The sequence below is a fragment of the Myotis davidii genome, unplaced genomic scaffold (genome assembly GCF_000327345.1).
Source record: "Myotis davidii unplaced genomic scaffold, ASM32734v1 scaffold710, whole genome shotgun sequence".
NCBI lineage: Eukaryota > Metazoa > Chordata > Mammalia > Chiroptera > Vespertilionidae > Myotis > Myotis davidii.
Genome location: NW_006284328.1, coordinates 182748 through 201291, shown reverse-complemented (window position 1 = coordinate 201291; position 18544 = coordinate 182748). Strand labels below are relative to the sequence as shown.

The following is an 18544-nucleotide window of genomic DNA, read 5'->3' as shown; positions in this document are numbered from 1 at the left end:
TGTTGGAAATTAACCCTTTATGAGTAGTATCATTGGTAAATAAGTTCTTCCTACAGTGGATTCCCTTTTCATTTTGATGATGGTTTCTTTTGCTGTGCAGAAGCTTTTTAATTTGACGTAGTCTCATTTGTTTATTGCTTCCTTTGTTTCTCTTGCCCTAGGACAGTGGTCAGCAAACTCATTAGTCAACAGAGCCAAATATCAGCAGTACTTCTTCAAAGCAGACTCGCCCAGGCCGAAAACCGACTTGTGCGCATGGGCCACGAAGTTTTAATCACACTGTATGCGCGCCCACACATGGAAATTTGGTGGAAGAGCCACACTCAAGGGGCCGCAGTTTGCCGACCACGGACCTAGGCTACCTTTGTTCTTGCACTCCTCGGGGCCTGGAATGCCTTCCTAGCATTCTTAGTGCTGTCCACACCCAGTAAATTCTACCCACATTTGCTTCAAATGCCATTTTCACCAGGCAGCCTCCCCTCCTCTGAGCATGGAGAAAGCTTTGAGTTCTGCCATGTGCTTGTCTAGTCTCCCGCCTCCCACACCTGTCAGTCACAACCAGGGGCACATAATGAGCTCAGCTGCTCTCTCCCTCTTGGCGCCCAGCAGGGTCCTCGAGTGACACCATGTTCAATTAATGTATCTACCCCACAGGGTAGACGGGATGGCAATATTGCATGTCAAAATGCATTTCTGGGCTTGAAGGACACAGAAACAGACCTGGGGGGGTCGGGGGGGGGGAGGGGGTACCCTCTCCTGAGTCAGGGAAACACACATCGGAGACTCCGCTATGCTCTGCCAATCACTCTATGAACGAACACAACCTCCTTCCCTTCTCACAAGCCCTATCACCTCCACCACCCCTCCCACCCCAGCTTTGGGGAACTGACCTTGGGGAAGGACTTCGAGGGAGCTGGCAAGTACAGGTTTCTGGAACCAAGGGAGCATCTCCATGGGTGGAACTTTCTGAAACCATGGTGGAAACGGCTCCTCTTCCCAGAATGGGTCATACTCTGCTGGAGGCATGAAGAATGCACTGGTGGGCTCTGGGAGGAGCCTGAAGCCTGGGGAAGGGGCAGTGGTAGGAGCTGAAGCTGACTCGGTCAGGATGGATGGCAGCGAGGGGATGAGGGCAGGGTCCCCCAAGAGGAGCAGAAAAAGAAACCTTCTCACCCCAACCCAATCAACCCAGAGGCCTCTGGGTTTCTAGGCTGTTGAATTAGTGCTGCTGGCGTGTGAGGGAGTTGGTGGAGAAAGACAGGACTTCGCAGAAATATGGAAAGGATCAGATCCTAAAGCAACACGTTTGGCCTAAAAATGTGGCTTGAGAAAGACTGTCTTTCCTTTATATTCACCCCTGATATTTCTCATGGGAGAATTATGTCTCTTTGCTCCCAATTTCCTCCACTCTCAGAGCCTCTCCTCAATCTCAGCCCTTGCTCCTCCCCTCATGCCCCGGGTAGGATGGGTACAATTCAACACAAGGAGAGCGCCAACCTTGCTTGCATAGACAATTCTGTGGACCCTGAATTTAATTGACTCTACGGGGTCCACCAATCCAAATCCAAGTTATTATTGGACTGACTATTATGGCACTAGCATAGCCTGGGGGACTGCCATAGTCCGATGCTGTCCTAACCTTCCTGAGTGGAAAGGTTTGCCGGCTGGGCGGAGCCTCCATCAGGTCGGGCACCTACCACTGTGGACATCCAGGGTGACTTTCTGGGTCTTGCCCCGGTCTGTGTGCAGGCCTGTCCCACAGGCATAGACTCCGCTGTCACTCTGGGTCAGCTTTGTCACCTCCACTAGGAACAGGTTCTGGTGTGGACTCAGCTTCAGGGTGACGCGGTGCTTGTATTCCTTCCTGACAAAGCTCTTGTTGGACACCACGGTGAAACACGCTTGAGATTTGTCTATCTCGCGGCACAGATACACTCTCGTATACGTTTCAGGAAGCGGGCACTCAATGGTAATAGATCCGCCCAGCATTCCCTCCAGCTTGACTTCCGGCAGCACCAGGGCTCCAGATACTGCAGGAAGAGGGAGTTAGTGGACAGGAAGCCTCATCTCCAGCCATACTCCCACCTCCAGCCCTCTTTCCAGCCCAGGCCCCAGTCCAGCCTCGTGCTCTTCCCCTGAACAGCCCATCCCCTTTATCAGCCCGGGCCTCAGCCAGCCCTCAGCTTCAGTGCTATCCTCATCTCTAGCCCTACCCTCATCCCCAACCTGTTCCCAGGCCCACCCCTCTTCACATCCTCACTCCTAGTCTATGTTCATCTCTGTGTCCAAACTTGTCTCAGCCGCGCTTCTCCCCAGCCCAAGCCTGAGCATAACCCTCAGCTCATCACCAAACCCATGTCGACGAGGACACCAATCCCCTAAGAATATAGTAAAAAAATACTGCACTCCAAGGAGAGAGAATATTCCATGGAAATCACAAACAGCACGTAACCCCCAGGTGACTTCAGTGTGGTATTGGGAGGCATAGAACCATTTTGCTGCAACAGGTTTGTCTGTCTAGTTTTGCTTTGCTCAGATCCATTCAGCCGAAACAACCATCCCCACCCAGTTCTAGTTGTTAAATCACTCAATAAGCATGAATTGAATGCCTTTCAAGGGACAATAAGATAGTTGATATTCCTCCCCTCACAGAAAGACTCATTCAGTAGGTGGTGCAAATGGATAGCCACTGCCTGGCTGGTGTGGCTCAGTGGTTGAGTGTTGACCCATGAGCCAGGAGGTCACGGTTTGATTCCTGGTCAGGGCACATACTTGAGTTGTAGGTTTCATCCCCAGTAGGGGGCGTGCAGGAGATGGCTGATCTATGATTCTTTCTCACCATTGTTGTTTCTATCTCTCTCCCTCTCCCTTCCTCTCTAAAATCAATAAAAAAAAAGAACCTTGATCTCTTGACTGCAACTCTATATTCTTCTTAAAATGAACAAATCCACACAAATGGACAGCCACTATAGCACAGTGTCAAAGATCCCACGAAGAGACAGACCAGTTAGCAAGATGACAGTGACCAGACCCCAGCTCTCCTTGGAGTTCAGAGTAGCTTCTAACTGTCATCCAAGGCTTAGAAAAGCAGATTTCCCCAACAGAAGAAAGATAGATGTACTAGTAACTTCCTGGTTTGGAACTTATGCACAGTGTGCTACGATTCATGTGGAGAGAACTTGCAGACAACCTCGATCCAGGTTGGGTCTAGGCACCTGCATGGCAAATAAGCATCCCAGCTATCTTTAGAGTTTTGTAATTCTGGGCTATAACTATATTTCCAAATGATTCTTGGGATAAAGGGAGGGGCGAGAGAAGCTATATAAAGGAGCCATGCTGTTTAATGGCATTTTAGCTACTAAACTAAGTAAGTGACATTAATCTATAATTTGGCAACTTGATTTATAGTGGCGCTGTAGGGGGGGATTTCAAAAGTTACTAATTATATAATTAGATATAAATGGATGTTTGGAACATGAAAATAATATAATTTTCATAATGCAGAATAAGGTTAGGGGTCACATGCCCTTGGCTGGTGACGGAGCTCAGGAGATAGATTCTGGATTCCACAAAGCGATGATTTTCAGGGAGAAGGGGTGGTAATGAGGACCTTATAACTCAAGTCATAGCAGAATCTCTGAAAGAAGGAAGCTTGCCTGAGACATTTACGTTTATAAGATAGAGCGTGGCTTTGTTAAAAGGATGAGAAACATCCAAATCAACTTTTCATTTCCGCGTACACTAACCTATGTGTGTCCAGGCCTGCAGCCTGCCCTTCGTGCCTTCACAGTGAATTGAGTGTCCCCCTTCCTATCAAACACTAGTGCCTTCATCTGTACCCTGAAACCCATCCTGCTCACCTTCCCCAGAACCTCTCTCCTGCAATTATCCTTTTCTCTCCCTGCCTCTTGCGCTCTCCTCTTCCCACATCGCCGTGGCTTCCACACACGCTCCATTGTGCCGTGTTGAAAACCCCCCGGGTGACTTTTGCCTCCCCTTCAGCTGCCACCCGTCTCTGTTCTCTTTCTCAAATGAACCATCAAACTCACTGAATCCACTTCCACGCCTCCCAGTTCCTCTTCTACCTACACCTGTCAGAATTTTGTCTCCAACACTCCGCTGAAAGTGCTCTAATCAAGGCCACCCAGCGTCTTCCTATTGCCATGTTTAATGGCCGCTTCTTTGTCTTCCTTTTATTCACCCTCCTGGCAGCATTTGATGAAATTGAGCCCTTGAAACACTTTCTTCTCTTGTCTTCCCTGACACCACACTCTCAATAGCTAGCTATTCTTTTCCAATCTCCTTACTTACTTCTTCTCTATTCACCTCCCAGTGTTGGGCCACTCCAGGGCCTCATACTTGGGTGTGTTCATTTCTCTGTTTTTTTTTCCCCCCCCCCCCCCCCCCCCCCCCACTAGCTTATTTATTCCTGTGGCTTTTCATGCCAGCTCTATACAGAGTTCACCCAAACATATATCTCCAGTCTTTTCTTTACCTCTGGGCTCTAGAATTGCCTTCCCAATGTTTACATTTGGGTTCCATGTGAATATCTCCTATGTGTTTCAAATAAACAATGGCCCAAAAAAAATGACTCAATTTCTTTTCCAAAACCCATTTCTACCCTTGCCTTTTGGGTCAAATTTATAAAATGTTTTCTACAACCAAGGTCTATAAGTTTAGTACCTATGTTTCCTATGTAATTTATTGTTTCAGATCTTATATGTAGGTCTTTGGTCCATTTTGAATTAATTTTTTTAGATGGGGATAAACTGTAATTTAGTTTCACTCTTTTACATGTGGGAAGTAAAGACAAAAAGAAATGAATGGAACTATATCAAACTAAAAAGCTTCTGCGTAGCAAAAGAAACCAACAACAGAACAAAAGGGAGATCCAAATGGGAGATATTAGCAAACAATAGCTCGACAAGTGGTTAATTTTCAAAATATATAAAGAACTCATACAACTCAGCACCAAACAAACAATTCATTTAAAAAATGGGCAGAGGATCTGAACAGACAACTCTCTCAAGAAGACATACAAAAGGCCAACAGATACATGAAAAGATGTTCAACTTGACTAGCTATTAGGGAAATGCAAATCAAAACTACAATGAGCTGCCACCTCACACCTGTTACCAACAAGACAAGTAAAAACAGGGTTGGGGAAGCTGAGAAAAGGGGACCTTTTTCACTGCTGGTGGGAATGTAGAATGGTACAGCCACTATGGAAAACAGAATGGCCATTCCTTAAGAAATTAAGAATAGAGCTACCATATGACCCAGCAACCCCTTTTCTGGGTATCTACCCCCCCAAATTTGATAACCTTTATTCACAAAAATACATGTGCCCCTATATTCATTGCAGCATTATTCACCACAGCCAAGACATGGAGGCAACCAAAGTGTCCTTTGATAGAGGACTGGATAAAGAAGATGTGGTACATAAATACAATGGATACTACTCAGCCATCAGAAAAGATGAAATACTGCCATCTATGACAACGTGGGTGGACCTTGAAAATACTAAGTGAAATAAGTCAGTCAGAAAAAGCTAAAAACAATGTGATTTCACTCATATGTGGAATATAGAACTAAAATTCGTATAAACAGACAAAATTATGGTGGATACCAGTGGGAAGGGGGTGGGAGAGTGGTGAGTGGGGAAAGGGGGCTCAATATCTGGTGAAGGAAGATGATTTAACTTTGGGTGGTGGGCACACAGTGCAATATACAGATCATGTATCATAGAAATGCACACTTGAAACCTATATGATCCTATTAACCATCCCCCAATAAATTTAATGAAAAACAAAACAACAGTAAAGAACAAAACAAAACTGATTTCTTTACAAGCTCTTCCCATCTCAGTAAAGAGCACCAACATTCATCCAACTGCTGAAGCCCAAAACTCATCCCCATATGAAAGAATCATGAACAAATTGTAGGGGTGTCATGTGTGTGTGTGTGTGTGTGTGTGTGTGTGTGTGTGTGTTGGATCATAACATCTAGTGTATGCATGTATTATTATTATTATTATTATTATTATTATTGGTAAAAATGGCTTGAAACTCTACACCTTGTGATACTGCCTTACTTTATTAGGCAAAACCACTTAAGGCTTCAGGCAGTGTGGCCTGTAGCTTGGGCCTCATGCATTGGGCTCTGGGGACCAGGACCTGGGGCATGAATGCAAATAAAGGCCCATAAATTATATGTCTAAATATTTTAAAGGTATAAATAAAGCTAATAAACTGTTAAATAAAGTTTGTTCTATCCCCTTCTCTTTACAATTCACACATTCCTTGGATGTTCACTCTAAAACATGGCTATAAGGTAAAGAAAGGCCCCATGTCCCTGTCCCAGCCTCTTGCTTATCTCCCTGCTTCTCTCATCCCTGGCTCCTGCCACCACAAGGGTGCTGGTATATACATGACGAATTCCCCAGTTTGCAGGTATAATAAGCTCCGTCTATCTCCATTCCAGGCAGACTCCTGTGCCACCCTTTCATAGGCCAAAGGTTAGAAGACCTTGAGATGGAAGTGCACACAGTCATTGAAAGTGTGCCTGCAGACATTTGGACAAAGAACTCAAGGTCTAGAAGAGGGGGTTAGGAGTGAGCTTGGTGTGGGCACATCCCATTGGGCTTGTGGATTCCTCACCCTGTGGGTATGGGCACAAATTTAGAAGAACCAGGCCCAGAGCCTGGACTCTTCTGGCCCAGAGAATGATGGTATTGCTTAGAACAGGTGGCCGTGGTACAATTTAGGTACCCTTCACACCTGGAGACCTTCCTTTCCCACCCAACCCCTCTTCCCCCTGGGGTCTGAGTTTAATTTTACTCACATTGTGCTCACTTTTGTTCCACTACCTCTCACCCAGTCTGACGCTTCATTAAAACTCTGTTCCCTTGGGCTTTTTAGGGGTTTTTGATCTTCAACTTGACAAACATTTGACTTTCTTCCATACTCAAGACATCAGAAAGAAAGCAAGTATGAATAAAAAATCCATTTAGACCCTCAAGGAGATTACCATTTAATCAACAAAATGAGGTGGGCAACACCCCAAACCACAATACAAGGCAGAATGGGATCAGCTATTGGGTTTAAAAGAGAAGGTTCTGGAAAGTGTATAGGAAGGAGGCAATGGTTGAAGGACCCATAGAAGGTAGAGGTGAGCAGAAGAATGTTCCAGGCAGAAGAAATGGGATGATCAAGGGCTGGTGGCAGTAAGTCTAGCACATGCTCAAGAAGTCCTGTTTAGCTGGAGGTTAGGGAAGTGCTGGGGAATGTATAAGCTCAGAAATACAGAGAAGCACAAGGGAGAGGTATATAATTGAGTAGGCAGTGGGAGGGCAATCCAACGATTGGAGTCAAGCTTTTAGGAAAATTAATCTGGAACTATAGGTAGGTCAAATTGCAGGAAGAGGGAAAAATAGGTACAAGATGACTGTGTTCTTTTCTTTTCCATTCCTTCCCCCCTGTTCCGTCTCCAGTAGAGGCTGCCATTGCTTCTTATCCTGGTACATGGAAATCTAGAAAGCACATGAGTTGGCCGTTGATTGTATCGAAGTTTGGCTGGGGACAAATGGAAAGAGGTTGTGAAGAGCCATGCTAACATTTTGCAGCTCATATCAGTGATAGTTTGGAGAGATTAGCTGGTTTGGATGGTGACCAATGAAACAGCTGTAAACTGAGATACCGAGTTTGGGAAACGGACTAGGTCTACTGAATGGATTAGCGAGTCTTCATTTAGAGTTGAAAGTTGAAAATCAGGAGTGAAGGAGATCCAAAGAAAAAGAGTGTAGCGGTAAGAAGAAAGAACTTTGGTGGCACTTGAAATATAAGATTCCAAATTAATAGGCTCTACATCTGGATAAAGTGACACTTTCAGCCCTTGTGAACCCAACAGGAGATGTGTCTGGAGTGGAGGGAGGGGTGCTAGCAGGGAGTTGGGAGGTTCTCCAATGTCTCATCTGGCCTCCGTCCATGTCTGCACCTCATTCTGTCTAGAAACATCAGAGCTGGAGACACCAGCCACTTCTCTACCCATGGCCAATTTAAACCTCATCAGACATGTAAGCTCTTTCCCCACAGCACTTACCTGTGGGCAGGAAGTAAATTAACCGAAGCCAGAGATCCATGGCTCCTTCCAGGACAAGGTCCCATTCAAGAGCGTCAGGAGAGGGGGACAAAGATCCACTGCTCACCCAGGAACTGTCACAATCTGGGGTTTGAAAGAGATTTCTGGTCCAAGGATGAAGACTTGAAAATGAGGAAATGACTGCCCCTCTTATCTGCTTGCTAGTCTTAGACCAAAAAAGAAAACATCAGCAAACCACAACGGAAGTCAGGAGTTGAGAAAACATGTGTTGCACGAGATTGGGTCACCAGGGTTCAAAGTGCTTCTACGCAGATCCTAAAGACCACCAGAAACTACCAGGCATGATATTTCTTTGTCTTGGGCACTTTCTCTTGGAGGGGCCTCCCATGCCTTATGTGTATTCATTGATGTCTTAGCCAGAGTCCTTCTGCTTTTTTCTTGTCTTCAGGATATAAGAGCCTCGTCACCACTTTTCTTGGTCTGAGGGAGGCTGTGTGGACAGAGGCTTGTGCCTGAGTCAGAGGTGCTGGTTGTAGCCCTTGAACTTATTTGACAATTATTTGAGCATCTGCTATATGGGAATACTATGGGTTTTGAACCTCGATTTCTTTATCTCGAAATGAAGGTGGGAATAGATGATCCCTGGCATTCCCTCCAACAAAACATTGTTCCTGGGGTCTTAACCTCACATCAGCCACCCTTCATATCTCCTATATCTCCCTAAGGGGCTGGCTCTGGCAGGAGCCCAGGTAACTGTCCAATGACCTCAAGGGTGATGACAGGAAAGGATGTGACAGGTCACACAGAACTCTGCCTAAAGTCACAGCAGCTTGGTACAGCTATACCTTCAGTACCTCGTGTCCAAGGCCACAGCCCAGGAACTGAAGGTAGAGACACTGAGGTGATCAGCCACGAGGTATCATGGGTTCCAGTTAGAAGTCCTGGGTTCTGGTCCTGCCTTGGCACTTTCTAGCTTTGAGCCTCAGTTTTGTCATTGATAAAATAGGGATGGTCCCTGCCCTGCCTACCTCACAAGCTTTCATGAGACCCAGCAGGAACCAAACCCATGAAAGTGCTTTAAGAGCCCTTGAGCATGCGATGTGTGGGGCTGTCACGTATCACGTATCCAAAACTTTATTCCTGGATGTTACATCCCAGGTCGGTTCCCAGGGCCACACCTCTGGGTGCTGCTGCCTCTGGTGCCCACAGGGGACTGAGGCTTCTTCCCACATCCTTCTTGGTGGATGTGGCTCACGGCCTCCAGGCTCCTCAGTGGTCCTGTGCACACCCCTCCCCCTGGCCCCTACACACCAGATTTATCACAAGCTCTCCAAAACACAAAACAATGATGTCCGCAGTGGAAATTGAGAGTGAGGCTCAGAGCAGGTGCAGAGGAAGTGTGTGTGGGGGCGGGCAACCTGCCCTGCCCACCCTATCGTGTCTCCACCGGCCCAGAGCAGCTATACTCGTGACTTCCTGCAAACACACTCGGCCAACGTGTCAGTGGGCAGCCTCAGGCCTCTGATTAGAGTGAGTGAAGGCCAGAGGCCACAGGTCCCCTTAGCTTCCATCCTTCCTGACTTCGAGGGCTCTGCCACATAGCTGGGCAGCTATGGGTTCCTTGTCTGGGACTGCCTTGGAGAGAGAGAACAAATGAAGGAATGTGTCATAGGTGTGATTGTGGGCGTGAGTGTGTGTGAGCATGAATGTGTAGTGTGTAATGTGTGAGAGTTGAGTAACATACAGCTGTAATGTGTAAGTGTGTGACAGTGTGAGGTGTGCAGTGGGAATGTTATGTGTGATGTTAGTGTGTGAATGTATGATGTGTGGCATAATGATGTGTGTGTGTGTTTGTGTGTGTGTGTGTGTGTGTGTGTGATGTGTGAATATGTGACGTGTGGCTGAGTGTGTATATTGTGTTGTAGGATACGTGAATGTGTGCTATGTAGTGTGAGTGTGTGATGTGTGAACATGTGGTGTGTGAAGATGAGAATTGGCTTTGCTGTGGCTGGGGCCTGCCAGGAGGTGCTGAGGATGTGTGGGATGAGTGGGGGAGAGAGATTTTCACATCTTGTGTGGCCCAAAGGAAACCCTCAGAAAAACCACATTGGGGTATTAAGAGCAAGAATTAGGGGTCTGAGGACAGGAAGTGAATGTTTCGAGTCTCAAAGCTTCGAGACCTTGGCTTGTCCAGTCTCTGCCTGCACATTGCTGCCCCAGGGTCTCAGGGTTGAGCCCCAGGGAAGGCTGATGCCTGACTAAATTGCAAAGTGGGAAACACTGTTTTTCTCTTTACCCTCTCTTATTTGTCTCCCATTTAACCTCATTTCTCCTTCCTGATTAAGGGCTGCTGAACTGCCCTGGTGCTCCTGCTCCCAGGAGAAGATCTGATCAGCTGAGATACACTAATGGAAGGGGGCTCGATGGTCAAACACCTTCTAGGAGCAATGAGTGATCAGAAGGGATGGACAGGATGGAAACATTCAGTGCCCGATGACAGGTAGGTGGAGGCAATAAATAATACCACATACACTGGTACCGAGGACTTAGAACACTTCTCCTCTGGTCAAATTTAATCTCTAGTAACTTAGGCTTCATTATCCTTCCTATGTTACAGATGGGCGAAGAAGAATATTTCTCAGAAGGTTGTTGTGAGGATTGCATGGGTCAGCATTGCAAAGGGCTTCGCATGGGGCCTGGAGTAATGTCTGAGAGCAGTGGAGATTAGCCATGGTCATCAGGTGGAGATGGTCGTTATTGGTTCTGCTTGACTAATGCATCACCCTGCTTTGGCCTCCGTGTGACCAGGCTCCCAAGGGCCATCTTCTGGGCCTTTTCAGACTGAAGGCTGAGGTCCTCAAGTGGTCCTTTCCATGATCCAGTCAGAAGTCTTGGGTTCTGGTCCTGCCTTGGCACTTTCTAGCTTTGAGCCTTATTAATATCCCATGTTGGCTATTAACCCATTTTCTTCTTCATTGAAGGGTTTCTCTGTCCAACAAACTGCATAGAAGCAGGTGCACTTTGGGGAGTACATTGTTTTACTTGCTATCACTATTGACAATATTAGTCAAGAATAATATAGGATTTCTGCAGCTTTAGTGACATATCTTGGCTTTTGATTGTAGGGACTGATATGGGCTGCACAAGCTTAGGATTGACTGCAGGTTATTGGCATTAATACAGAAGCTGCACCTTAAGCCTCTGCCCCAGGCATGACCCTTTGGTGAGTCAGAGAGCAGTTTCCCAGGGGTAAAACTGTGATAGGGTTTGACACACACCTGTAGTGTTGGGGCTCCTGGACTGATTTGCTCTCATTCCGGAGAAGCTAGGTATGTAACCCCATTGTAGAGGACAGAGAAATATTCCAGACAACCAGCCCTCCTGGCCAGGGAGAAGCCCAAGGCTCAGGACTGGGCACTGCGGTTGGTGGGGCTGGAGGGGAGACGAGGAGGACTGATGTCTGAGTCCTGTCAAGGGCAGGCTTAGGAAGCATGTGGCATCAGAAGCATCATGTTCAAGGCCTGGGTGGAAGCGAAGGTTGTGCCCCACCTCAGGCAGGATAGAAGGCTGGGAAGAACTCTCTCCCAGAGAGAACTCTCCATACACAGAGCCCGGAGGAGGGGCCTGGGCTGGGGTGCGGGCTTATAGGTTCTGACACGTTTCAGTGCTGGAACCTAGGAATGGCCTTAGTAGACAATGGTGGTTTTTTGGTGTGTTTTTTAATCTAATCACTGTCCTCCAAGTGATTTTGGATCAACTATTCTAAAAGCCAAGCTATTCTTTAAGTAGCTTCTAGGTGATAGTCCTGTGGAGGGAGTTTATTTATTTGGTAACTTGAGTTTTGATGAACAGTTTCTTGATCTTGGAGGATACCCCATTAAAGCATGAAATTCAAGGTCAAGTATTCTATGGATGCTTCACCAAGATTTTCTTTAATGCTTAAGAGGAGCACTGATTGTACCTGCTTTCAGTTTGTTCTGTTATAAATAGTCGTAATAATGTTCTATTACACAGACGTTTGGGGTCTTGACCATTGGTGGTGACCAAATTATTCTTTTATTGAATATAATCTTGGTCCCATTTGGAGGGAGTTTCATAGCTCTCCTCGGCCCAGTGATGGAGATAGAAGAGACTTTGTTTTAGATACATGTTATGGGGTGCCTGAAAGTGGGGTCCAAGCAAACTGCTCTGAAAGGGTTGTCTGGGAAACAGAAGGTATGGGGGACAAATGCAGTCTAAGGTTCTTTAATGGAAATCATAGTCTTTAATTATTAAGTCACATTTTTATTTGTTAGCAAGTGCCAGCTGGTTGAGGTACAGAGCTCAGAGGGAGAAAGACCTTAAACCTTAGCTCTTTGGAGACCAGACCCTCCCTTGGCACCATCAAATACCCTCTTATCTTCCCTTCCACTCGGTACTCTTCTAATATAGGGGCTGTGAGTGTTGGACCATTCTCTTATCCTCTTAGATTCATGTGAGTGACAGAAAGGGAACCGGTTGTCTTACCAGAGGCGGGGCTTGGGAAAGACCAGCCTCCATTTGCAATTTTGTCTTCCTCCCCACCTCCCCCCCCTTCTGCTTGTTCTAGAATCCTGTTTTCACGAGGAGAGCAGGGGCTCTTGTAGAGAGATCCCTGGCCAAGAAAACAGGAGTCACCAAATCAGTGTAACACATTTGATGCCCCTGAGCAAACCTCTTCACCTCCCAGGACCTCAATTTTCTACCCTGTCAAGTGTTAGGAACGTGTATTTAAGGTTCGTTGTATCTATGCCCATGTTACGGGATCCCTAAGGCCTCAGGAGTCTAGACATTTTCTGATTTGTCCCAAGGTGGACAGAGAGGTGAGTTTACCTGATGAGGATTTAGGTCGTAGTGAGTACAATACACTGAGAGGAGCTGTGGCTTCCAAGGACTCAGTGATGTTTACCCAAAGGCTGCAGGCTGGGTGTGCAGCATCTCTGTTTATTCTGCTAGATGCCTGGGCTCTGGTGAGGATTAATGTGTGTGTGTGTGTGTGTGTGTGTGTGTGTTTTCATTTTTATTTATTGATCGATTTGAGAGAGAGAGAGAGAAAGAGAGAGAGAGAAACATTGATTTATTGTTCCTTTCATTTGTTGTGTCCTATATGTGTCCTGTCCAGGGATGGAACCTGCAGCCTTGTGGTATCAGGATGATGCTCTAACCAACTGAGCTACCTGGCCAGAGTTCGTATATGTATTTTCAGTGAAGGAAAGAAGAGAGGATGGATGGGAGGGAGGGGATAAGAGATGAAGGGATGGAGTAAAGAGGAGAATCCCATTGACATCCCATAGTAAGGGTACAGAGAAGCCCTGAATGGCCTCCTTTCTAAAATTACCTCCCACCCTTCCTGAGCTATTTTTCTTTTCTTTTCTTTACTTTTTTTTTTTTTTCTTTGAGGAAGCCTTTCTAAAAATTCCTTCTCCTTCCACACCTTAGTTGTCTCATTAGAAAGAAGTTCCCTCAGGCAGGAACTCCTCACATCACCTCGCCCCCAACAGGAACAATGAAGCCAGGATTGGATGCCACTGAAGAGGGACTAGGCAGGAAAAGCCTGGGTGGGGTTGCGTGCAGGCAGCGAGCCCCGCTGAGCTGAGGGCCCTAAGGATCAATGTGATTCTGAAGGTGATCGTCAAGGGTGGAAGGAGGAGGCAGGGCGCTTGGCCTAGGCCTTGCTGGGGCTATCTTGGACGTTGGTCGTCATGTTGTTGGCCTGGAGCAGGAAGGCAGTGTGGGCCATGTCAGCTTCTTCCTTGGAGGACTGAAGGGGAACGAGAGAGGAGTCAGTGTTTGGAGAATTCGCTCAGCAAGTGGGGTTGGAAGGAGAGGATGCACTAAATATCCTGTGTTCATAATCCTGGCCCCCAACCCAAGCCTGTGTTGACTACCTGTTCTTATGTCAGCCCCCATGCTTACCAACAAGAAACAGAAAGTCACAGCTTCTAAAAATATCTCCCTCTGGTCTCACTACCTCCTTCCGACACATGGAGTGGAACCCTCTGCTGCCTGGGCCTGTCCCCGGAAGCTCTGCCCACACAGTTCATGAGGGCAGGGGGTCTAGGCTGGCAGCAGCCACATTGGGTGAGTGGTCCAGGCTTCCTCTACCCGCCCAGGGACACAACACAAGACTGGAGGGGAAAGGCTGTCTCCAGAACTAACTGGTTCTCATCATTGTTCCAAATGCTGGACTTGGCTGCTGTGAGGGAGAGCAGACCTGGTAAACGCTATCACCTTGGGGTTAGGGAGGCTGAGGGGAGGGTGATAGTGACCCAAAGGCAGGAGTCCCCTCTGATAGGATTTCAAGTGAAGTCGCACGTGGTTGGGGTGAGGAGGGACATCTAGTGACTATCAAATTGCCCACCAGCCTCAAATGTCTTCCCTGCCCAGGCAAAAGGCCCGTCATGAGCAAACTCTCCAGGGAGGGTGGGTGACATGAAGCCCATGGGCCCCCAGCCCAGGAGGAGCACCTGCCTAATCACCAGCCTTTCATATTTGACCTTCCCATGCTGCGGCCAAACTTCATGCACTTGCCTTGCTCCTCCCCAGCCTCCCTCCCTCCTGTGTGCGTTCAGCCTATAAACATAGTGCATCTACCTGCCCAGTGCCACGCCAGTAAAATGCGTCTCAGCCTCAGACATTGCTCCTGAACACTGTTCATCCCGCCTTCCCTGCTCTGACACAGCCCTACTCTGAGGTAGTTTTTCCTAATGTCTAACTGCAGTCCCTCATACTGTGTTTCTTTGTCACCCAAGGGAGGCCTCCTTCCCCCTCCTCACCCTTACCCTCTTGGTCTTCTTGGGCTCTTGGGTCTCCACAGTGTCCTTGGTGGCGGCCGTGAACTCTGTGTGAAGAGAAGGGGGCGAATTAGCCCTCACTAGTCTCCCATTCCCACCCCACACAGAGTCCACTCTAGTTCTTTTTTTAAAAAAATATGTTTTCATTGATTTTTAGAAAGGGAGGAAGGGAGAGGGAGAGAGAGGTAGAAACATCAATGGTGAGAGAGAATCATTGATTGGCTGTCTCCTGCACACCCCACACTGGGGACTGAGCCTGCAACCCGGGCATGTGCCCTGACTGGGAAGTGAACCAGCGACCTCCTGGTGCATAGGTCTATGCTCAACCACTGAGCCACACCTGCCGGGCAGAATCAGCTCTAATTCTTGCTCTCCCAGGGGTCAGGCATCCTCTCAAGTGAGGGACGTACCATCTTCTCCTCCGAGAGATGTCTCCTGAGTGATAGTGATCGTAGAGGCTCCCATGTTGTCATTGGTTCCAAAATCCCTGGAGTTCTCCAAGTCCGTCATGCTGAAGTCTGTCCTGTAGCTTCCAATCGAAACCCGGTCTGTCAGGGGAAAGAGGAGTTGGTGAAAGAGGGATGGGATTGAGGACATATGAGAGCAGGGCGTGCTGCTTCTCTCAGAGGGAGCCCCCCAGGACAGCTGGGGGAGGGGCAGGGTCTCTGGCTGCTCATCTCTATGACCCAAAGCAGACTGGAAGTGTTATGAGTCTCCTCCCAGTCTCTGTTCATGAATAATCAAGTCTCACTAATCCCTGGTCTGTTTGTCACCCGGAGACCTTTCCGTGCACAGCGCCTCGTGTTGTCTTCTCATCAGCCCTCTGAGGTGGTATGATGATCCCTGTCCTGAACCGTGAGGTGTGAAATGGGACACCCAAAGTCACACATCCAATCAGTTCTCAAGTTAGGCTGGAAGTGCAGGTGCCTGAGCACCCTGCTGTCCTCTTAGCAGCTCTGCCTCTGAGCTTGGACCTAAGCCAGCGGGGGGTGGCCTTCCAGAGATAGCAGCACTTCATGTAAGTTTGGGGCCCCTGCGGGTTTATCTTTCCCCACCTTGCTTCCCCCGAACCTCTTCTTGAGTTGATGAAAGAGCAGAGAACATGGTAGCCCCCCACCCAAGGGGTGGGAGGTGGGGGGCAGGGAGCATCCCGGGACTCACCAACGTTCCTCCTATGCCGGGCTCTAACCACCGCCACCGCCATGGCCCCCACTGCTAGCACCAGGGCCAGGGGCACCAGCGTGGAGACCAGTACTGTGGAGCTCCCTCCTTGTCCCGCCGAGCTGGAAGAGAGATTGGGTGCATTCGTCATGGAAAAGGAAACCTGGGTGCCCCGCGTTGTGCTGGCTTTGGCTAGATCTTCCTCTCAGGTTGATCCAGACCTTCCTCCTGATAGAACCCTCCAGCTCCATTGTGCTAAGAAACCTCCCCAGACACGGCAAAGACAAGGGCTGGGCCTTCTCTGCATCCCAGGCCTGGGAAATTGACCTGGGCGGTAAACACTGCCCCAGTACCTGGAGAAGGGCCGAGAACACCAATGGCCTCTCCCAAGCACCACAGTGGCAGTGAGGGCTGCCCCATGATCAGGAAGCGGACACGCTCTCCTGCTCAAACCTGGGGGCCCTGCCTCAGGCCCGTGTCCTCTGAGATGCTCTCTGAGTGAGAGCCCCAAATCCTTCCTCACCTGCCAGAGTCTGCAGATGCTTTGCTCCTGTCCTCTGGGCTTCCAATATCCTTCACTGGTTTGTCCTCTGCAAAAAGGCTGGGATCTTTAATGACTTGGTTCTCGATCACCTTGACACGTGGCTCTATCACCCTGACAGGTGGCTCCATCACCTTGACAGGTGGCTCTATCACCTTGACAGGTGGCTCTATCACCTCCTTGCCGGGAGCCGCCGCGTTCACTTGGCTGACATCTTGGGATGCTGGAGAGAGCAGAGGGGGGCTGAATGGTGGCTCTTTCTCTACGTTTGCACTTCTGAGGCTAGGGAGTCTGAGGAGTGGGACTTTATTGTGACTCACAGGGTCAGAGTGAGATTTCAAAGCTGTTAGGGTAGGGAGCAGGATGACATTAGATGTAGAGGAATGATGGTCTCTTGTTTGTCACAAATGACCTCTGCCCCATTAATACCAAATTCATTCTTTATTCTCATCTACAAGGCTCCATATCATAGATCCAACTGTGCATAAGGGCTAACCCACCCATCATTTGAGGACAAGGAGATTTTTCACAGCTTTAAAACCCTGCCCAACGCCTCCTGACTGTAGGGCTGGGTGCAATAGTGCTGCCCCCTGGTGGGAGCATGGCACTTGGTTCCTCGGTGAGGCAGAACAGTAGACCCCAGACAATTGCGTTTCTAGAAGGACTAAAAATACACGCATTAGGGATAAAACATTTCAGGTGACATTTAAGAAAGAGGTGGAAAAGGCAAGCTTACTAGAAGAGGTGGCCTTAACTTTCTTTCTCAGACCTTGCAGGAGAAGGCATCTGGCTGTCTATAGAGACCTGGTTTTGGCAGAGGGTATTGCATATGACAATGACTTAGAAATTTCTATATAAAAAGGAAGATCTCTACATATAGAAAGGTTTTCCAATGGCCCAGAGGGGCAACTATGAGACTTGTCTTGAGGTTAAATGGCAGGCCTGCTATTTTTTTCTTGGTTTGTGTATTTATTTGGGATGCCCCTTTTGGAGGGCTGAGACTCTGTGGGGGCTAAACCTGGGCCCCCACCCAGCAGGAGCCTTTCTCTGGGGTCCTGGGGGAAGCAGGCCTTGGCCTTGAAGACTCACCCTTCGCCTTCTCCTTGACCTCCACGTAGACAGCCACGGTGTCTCCAAATTGGGGCCCATCCTTCACCCCACACCAGTACCAGCCCGCATCCTCCTTGGTGACTGGGTTCAGGATCAGGGAGGTGAGCTGGTTGTTCGGGTCGCAGTTCACGGAGGCCTGCCTGGAGGCCTCGTTTTGGCTGGGCAGGACCTTGCAACCTTTGTTGCTCCACTTGCACCAGTATTTCTCGTAGGAGAAGAACTTGCATGGCGAGTGGCAGGGCACCTTGAGAGTGTCTCCCAGCCAAGCAATGGCTTTCTCGGGTGCCTTGAGGTTTGGCTCTCCTGGAGCAGGAAGGGAGGGAGGGAAGGAGGGAGAAATAGGCACAGAAGTTGGCACTGGTGACGATGCTGCAGGGAAATGGCTGTGGTGGGGACCTTGGTCCACAGCTCATTTACTTTTTGGACAGCATTATAAGGAATGGCATTAGAAGACATGTAATTATGCACCCAGGTAGTAAGTTTTAGGAGTGGCCACCAGGAAGCAATCAGTCTATCACAGAACAGAGAACCTCGCACACTGGCTTCAGATGGCTTTCCTTGCTCTTCTTTCCTGGACTCAATACAAAGGCTGGGCTCACTCAGGTAGGATGAGCTACGTGTGCGGTAGTCTGGAGTGAAGGCCAAGTGCTGGGAAGGGTGCTTGCTGCAGGTCAGAAAGCATGACCTCTGCACAGGCGGGCTCTCTCCTGGGGTCTGTCCCACCAGCATGGAGGTGGGTGAAGTAGAAGAGTGGTAGGGGTGATGCTGTTGCTGACTAAGGAGCCCTGGCTGCCTCCCTTCCCACTTGCCCAGTTCAGCT

At 48.5% G+C, this 18544-nt stretch overlaps 2 protein-coding genes across 2 annotated transcripts in view; both read right to left on the bottom strand.

Annotated features, from left to right (window-relative positions):
- Positions 1-8262, bottom strand: part of FCMR (Fc fragment of IgM receptor) — a 22790-nt gene extending 14528 nt beyond the window's left edge. Inside the window, exons 1-3 of the mRNA XM_015569216.1 lie at positions 8101-8262; positions 1698-2030; positions 891-1064 (exon numbers count right to left, since the gene is read on the bottom strand). Of these exons, the coding sequence (XP_015424702.1) occupies positions 891-1064; positions 1698-2030; positions 8101-8140 (547 nt within the window). The 5' untranslated portion in view covers positions 8141-8262. The remainder of the gene's footprint in view (positions 1-890; positions 1065-1697; positions 2031-8100) is intronic.
- A 5214-nt stretch (positions 8263-13476) lies between these two features.
- The window catches only part of PIGR (polymeric immunoglobulin receptor), an 18969-nt gene continuing 13901 nt past the window's right edge, over positions 13477-18544 (bottom strand). The window contains exons 6-11 of the mRNA XM_006754380.2: positions 17704-18027; positions 16597-16837; positions 16074-16195; positions 15323-15460; positions 14901-14959; positions 13477-13879 (exon numbers count right to left, since the gene is read on the bottom strand). Coding sequence (XP_006754443.1) covers positions 13784-13879; positions 14901-14959; positions 15323-15460; positions 16074-16195; positions 16597-16837; positions 17704-18027 — 980 coding nt within the window. The 3' untranslated portion in view covers positions 13477-13783. The remainder of the gene's footprint in view (positions 13880-14900; positions 14960-15322; positions 15461-16073; positions 16196-16596; positions 16838-17703; positions 18028-18544) is intronic.